At 43.0% G+C, this 6,336-nt stretch overlaps 1 protein-coding gene across 2 annotated transcripts in view; it reads left to right on the top strand.

Annotated features, from left to right (window-relative positions):
* The window catches only part of COMT (catechol-O-methyltransferase), a 16,824-nt gene extending 11,712 nt beyond the window's left edge, over nucleotides 1–5,112 (top strand). For both annotated transcript variants that reach the window (XM_015823591.1, XM_015823592.1), the window contains exons 2-5: nucleotides 452–740; nucleotides 2,916–3,109; nucleotides 4,133–4,264; nucleotides 4,919–5,112. In XM_015823591.1, the coding sequence (XP_015679077.1) occupies nucleotides 452–740; nucleotides 2,916–3,109; nucleotides 4,133–4,264; nucleotides 4,919–5,098 (795 nt within the window). In that variant the 3' untranslated portion in view covers nucleotides 5,099–5,112. The remainder of the gene's footprint in view (nucleotides 1–451; nucleotides 741–2,915; nucleotides 3,110–4,132; nucleotides 4,265–4,918) is intronic.
* Nucleotides 5,113–6,336: the final 1,224 nt, after the last annotated feature.

The following is a 6,336-nucleotide window of genomic DNA, read 5'->3' as shown; positions in this document are numbered from 1 at the left end:
TAGATAGATAGATAGATAGATAGATAGATAGATAGATAGATAGATAGATAAGATAGATAAGATAGATAGATAGACAGACAGACAGACAGATGTACACACTACTGCCTTTTCTGTCTTCTCCACTGAGCTTACCGAGAGGACAAATTCTCTTCGGAATGATCTCCCTCCAGTAATTTTTTTCACCCTGTAGTACATTACATTGTCACTGAATGTCCACTGTTTCTATTTTTAGAGTACCTGGCAATGATGCAAAACCTCTACATTTGCATACAAACAGGTGCTGTCAAACTGTAAGCAGAAAACATTTCAAGTAAAGGATGCACGCTCTTGGAAGATTTAAGGTCTCTCTGAATCCATTCCTGCCTTAAAGCCCTACAGCGGAGGCTTTTCCATCTCTCCGCCACCTTAACGGATTCTCTGCTTTCATCTCTCTCTCTCTCCATCTTTCCAGATGTTGGAAAATTGGATTTTGACCATCCTCGTTTCGTTAGGCGTTGGCTCCGTTCTGGTCCTGGTGGCCACGATTCTGCTGGTCAAGCATAACGTCCACGCCAAAATCTTCTGGAACGAGCTGGTTTTGGAGAAGATCACCAACTTCGTCATGGATCAGAGCAAAGAGCAGAGGATTTTAAATTCGGTCTCCTACAACGCCGTCAAAGGGGATCCGGAGAGCGTGTTGAAGTGCATCGATAAGTACTGTGGTCAGTATGAGTGGGCCATGAACGTTGGGGACGAGAAAGGTAACTTAACATTTCGCCTTCTTTTAAGAGATTTTTTTTTTAAAAAAAATAAAGATGTCCTAGCTAAGAACCGAGAGCCTCGGTTTCAGATTAGCCTTCATTTAACAAGCTGCCTTCTCTTTGGAGCTGGTTAAAAGGAGAAACAGAAATAGGTAGATTGGTGGTCAAAGAAACAGAGAGGTGAAAAGCGGATCAAAGCAAGCAAATAGGTAGTCTTCCACTTTCAACAATTGAGCCCAAAATTTCTGCTGCTAAGCAGACATTTGTTAATTGAATTTTGCCCCATTTTATGACTCTTTTTTGCCACAGTTGTTCAGCAAACCACGGCAGTTGTTAAGTTAGAAACACGGTTGGTAAACAAATCTGCTTTACAAAATTGACTTGGCTTGTCAGAAGGTCGTAAAATTGATCACGTGACCCTGGGACACGGTGACTGTCATAAATATGGGTCAGTTGCCAAGCCCCATGTAGTCTTTGAGATGCTGAAGCAGTTGTAAGTGTGGAAAAACACTCATAAGTCCCCCTTTTTTTAATGCCATTGTAATTTCGAACAGTTTGTAAATGTAAATCAAGGACTACCTGGTACTTGTGAATATTTTGAAATTTTCATTCGCTTTCCACCTGTCTTTTTCTTGATTTCATATTTGCCATTCTCTTCTTCGCAGTGCTTGTGATTATTTTGGAGGCAAACATAAAGCCTGTCGCACATTTTCAGGGGAACTGTATCTGATATGAATAGCAGGAAAGACAACTGATAACACTTGGGGTTTGTGTTTTGCAGGGAATTAAATCAGCAATGTGGCATAGGAGGAAATCTCTGTTTCATTTTCCAAATTGAGAATGATCTGGACCTGGGCTTCTTTGACTTCAAGCATTTATGATCTAGCACCAAGCAGAATTGTAGATAAAAATGCTGGTTGGGGAATTCTGGTAGTTGAAGTCCCCACATCTGAAAATAGTTAAGATTGGGAAACACTGGTCTGGATACTATCGAAGTACTACGAGACTCCTGATTTTTTTGACACCCTGGGCCGGTGTTTCTGTAACTTAGCATCTTTTAAGACATGTAGACTTCGACTTCCAAAATTCCCCATCCAGTATGCTGGGAGTTGAAGTCCATGAATGCTAGCTGAGGGATTCTGGGAGTTGAAGTCCACTCATCTCAGTGTTGCCAAGTTTGAGAAAAGAAATGTCACATGTTGAAATGTAGCAAATCCTGAGAACCATCTTAAATCTTCAGATAATGCAAAGTCCATTTGCTCATTTATCATAATGGCAAATTGTTCTTCCCTTGTATGGAATGGAATATAGAATAGAATAGAATAGAATAGAATAGAATAGAATAGAATAGAATAGAATAGAATAGAATAGAGCAGAGCAGAGCAGAGCAGAGCAGAGCAGAGCAGAGCAGAATAGAATAGAATAAAATAGACTAGACCAGTGGTGGCGAACCTATGGCACGGGTGCCAGAGGCGGCACTCAGAGCCCTCTCTGTGGGCACGCGCGCCGTCGCCCCAGTCCTAGGCCTTCAGCTGGGTTTTATAAAACCTTTTCGCTTTAGGCCTCTGCCACCGTGTACAAAAAAAAAGGTTCAATCAATCAGTCAATTTCAACTTCTCACGGGGAAAAAAAAAGATCTTGCAAAGTTGGAATTGATTGATTGAACTTTTTAGTCCCACCCAGTCTGCTGTTACCACCGCCGCCATGCCCACCCAATGGGCCACGCCCACCCGGCACCCGACGATGCATAAATGGGTTTTGGGTTACAGTTTGGGCACTCGGTCTCTAAGAGGTTCGCCATCACTGGACTAGATTAGATTAGACATAGAATAGAATAGAATAGAATAGAATAGAATAGAATAGAATAGAATAGAATAGAATAGGTTGGAAGGGACCCTTGAGGTCATCTAGTCCGACCCCCTGCTCAGGCAGAAAACCCTATACCATTTCAGACAAACGGTTGCCCAATTTCTTCTTAAAAACTTCCAGTGTTGGAGCATTCACAGCTTCTGGAGGCAAGTTTTTCCACTGGTTAATTGTTCTAATCTCATTTTCCCTATGAATCTCCCTACAGTTTAGGATATGAAAAGGCTCCCATAGAATCAACGAACACTTAATGGCTTAATTTAACGAAAACCAATCTCCCCCCCCCCTTTTCTTTTGTGTCCTCCCTAGGGATAATTCTAGACAAAGCTGTCGAGGAAGCTGAGCCAACTGTAGCTCTGGAGATGGGAACCTACTGTGGTTATTCGGCCATCAGGATCGCTCGCCTCTTGAAACCCAACGCTCGCCTCCTCACCATCGAATTCAACCCCGAGTTTGCAGCCATCGCGAAAGAGATCATTGAAATTGCAGGACTCAGCGATAAGGTCTGGATGATACCTCTGTCGTGTTCTTCCCAGCAAGAGAGAAGAGAAGGGTTTCATTTGTTGAACGTGCCCAATTATTTTTTTTTCCCCTCCTTGCTTCTCAAGTTTGTTTAGTGCGGATTCAAATGCAGGGACTGGACCAAAACGACAGTCGTTCTGGAGGCGCCCAATACTTATAAATCACAAACATTTGGAACACTCCATAATAAAACGATCACTATGTTCTTATTATATTCTCTCTTTCAGTTCTGCTGCAAGACAACAACAACTTTGGAAATCGTTTTGTATTTATAAAGGAGAATATTTGTAGCTGAGGGTTGAAATGAGGGGTCCTTGGTATTCTCTGAGCTTGGTGGTTTTCTTGCAGACATTTCATGACCCAACTAGGTAACATCATCAGTGTTAGAAGGGTTTGCTCTCTGTTTACATACAAGTCTACAGGAAAAGCCACAACCAATAAAGAAGAATATCTGTAGTTGAAGGTTGAAATGAGGGGTCCTTGGTGTTCTCTGAGCTTGGTGGTTTTCTTGCAGACATTTCATGACCCAACTAGGTAACATCATCAGTGTTACAAGAGACCAAATCCCATTTCCTCCTAGCACTGATGCTGCTACCTAGTTGAGTCATGAAATATCTGGAAGAAAATCACCAAGATCAGAGAACACCAATGGCCCTACTGCCCACCTCTTCCTCTTCCTCTCCACTCCCTGCTAGCACTGATGATGTTACCTAGTTTGGTAATGAAACATTTGCAAGAAAGCAGCCAAGCTCAAAAAGCATCAGGGACTCCTCATTTTGTATTTGCCGTTTTTTCTCTCTCTAGGAGAGTAGTCCTCATCTTTAGACTGCTTTAATTTCCCAGAATGCTCTCTGGGCATTGGGAATCATTGTGGGAATAGCACCCAGGTTTAATTTCCTACCATATCAAGACAGAAAAACTGAGACAAATCCCAGTCAAAGGATCCTTGGGGAGGGGGCTTTGTGGGGTCAGTCTGTGCTCAAATCAGTTGCTCCTGCCTGCAGGTGACCATCATTGAAGGCCATTCGCAGGATGTTATCCCTCAGCTGAAGGAGAAATACGAGGTGGAAACCCTGGATTTTGTCTTTCTTGACCACTGGAAGGAGAGATACGCCCCAGACACTATTCTCCTTGAAGTAAGTTAATTTTATGTTTGGAAATCTTAAGGATTTGGACATATTTTTCTCTCCCCGCACCCCAGGAACAAGTTTTACATTTTTGCAACCTTATTAGGGATTCTGAGAACTTGCTGTTTTCTCCTCCTTGAGCATGAGTGTTATTTCGAGGCCCAAGGAGACGCCGAGTTTGAGGTGATTTGGGTTTTGCTTCTAATCTCTCCTTTTCCTCATGCATTTTAATCACACAGTAACAGAGTTGGAAGGGACCTTGGAGGTCTTCTAGACCTACCCCCTGCTCAAGCAGGAGAGCCTTTACCATTCCAGACAAATGGCTGCCCAATCTCTTCTTGAAAACCTCCCATGATGGAGCACCCACAACTTCTGGAGGCAACACTTTCCATCGATTTAATTGTCCTCACTGACAGGAAATTTCTCCTGAGTTCTAGGCTGGATCTCTTCTTGATAAGGAGATAATCGATGATTTGATAATCCAAAATTCTCAAGGTTTCTCAACCTTGGTGCCTTCAACTCCTTAGTTTTTCCTTGAAGATGTTTCGCTTCTCATCCAGGAGGCTTCTTCAGTTTTTTCCCAAGGGAAAAAACAAAGTCCAGTTGCCTTTTGAGGACATGTTCAGAGAGGTCTAAATTTTTTCCCTTCTTTCCTCTTTCCAGGAATGTGGTCTCCTGCGCAAGGGCTCCATCCTTCTAGCCGACAACATTCTCTACCCAGGAGCTCCAGAGTTCATTAAATACGTTCGGAGTAACAACCGCTACGAATGTACTAGCTACCCTACCTTTTTGGAATATATGAAGGCGGAGGATGCCATGGAAAAGGCCGTATATCTGGGATAAAGGGGGGGGAGGCAGGGAGGGAGAACTAGCTAGCATTCATCTTCTATCTGTACATGCAAGCCTAAGCAATTTAGTACTTTCTGCTTTGACTTTCGCCAATCTGAGCCTTCCGCAAGTTTCAGAGCTGGTTGTAGATGGAATTTAGGTATCCGCAGCCGGGAAAACTCAAGTTCCCCTTCTTTATACCAGAGTTTCTCAAATTTCAGCAACTTTAAGATGGATGAACTTCCCCACCCAGCATATTGGGAGTTGAAGTCTGTGAAAGCTGGCTGGGAAATTCTGAGAGTTGAGGACCACCCATCTTAAAAGTTGCTGATGCTGAAGGACACTGCCTTAGCCAATCCCTTTCGTTATGGTTCCATCCTTGTTTGAGCTCTCGTTCTTTCTTTTTCTTCTTCTCTCCTTAAAATTATTTTAAAAAGCACTTTGGGTCCCCACTGCTCCCCCAGAACTAGACGTCAGATGGCTTGATCGCTAAGGGTAAAGGTCTATTCTTGTGTTCTGCAAGGATCAATTAATTCTCCCCCCCCCCCAGAAATACAGAGTTTGGGGGCCAGGGGACAGACACATTATCTCCTTTCCAAGAATTGGGGATTTTTTTGGGGGGGGGGTTAAAATATGGGACAAAGGAAAAAGTCATCTTCACCTTTGCTGTGTTCTTCGAACGCTACTAGGACAATATATAGAAAGGCTAAAGTGATATCTTCATTAAAAAAAAACAATCCACGGCAGCAGTGATACTCTGCTTAATAAGTCCAACACTGCAGCCGGGGCTAAAAATCCACATCCTGTCTCTTGGTCACGTAATAAATGTGCTTCTTTTGTACGGTGGGACTTCATTTCCCCCCCTTGGAAAGGAAATGGGAAAAAGCACACACCCAGATAAGCAGGGATTAACACCAGACAAACAATCCAGCAGAAAGCAATATTCTGTTTAAGGAAGTACCAAGGAGAAAACGACGTGCTGACCAACAATCACAGGGCAAAACACTATAGATAAACAGAGTTAAACCCCACATTCCCTCGCGCTGATGATGTTATCTGTTCAGGTAATGAAATGTCTGCAAGCAAGCAGCCAAGCTCAGAGAGCACCAAGGACTCCATACTGCAACTCAGCCTGTGCATTCTAGGTGTTGTAGTCCTACTTATCTGGAGGGTCCTGGTTATAGAGATTCAGCTATGATTGCTCAGTAATAAGAGTTGTTATATCCACCTCAAAGTGACATACATTCTCCACG

Source organism: Protobothrops mucrosquamatus, unplaced genomic scaffold (genome assembly GCF_001527695.2).
Source record: "Protobothrops mucrosquamatus isolate PMUCROS unplaced genomic scaffold, P.Mucros_1.0 scaffold1924, whole genome shotgun sequence".
In the NCBI taxonomy this organism is placed as follows: Eukaryota; Metazoa; Chordata; class Lepidosauria; order Squamata; family Viperidae; genus Protobothrops; species Protobothrops mucrosquamatus.
This window is presented reverse-complemented; position numbering and strand designations above follow the sequence as displayed.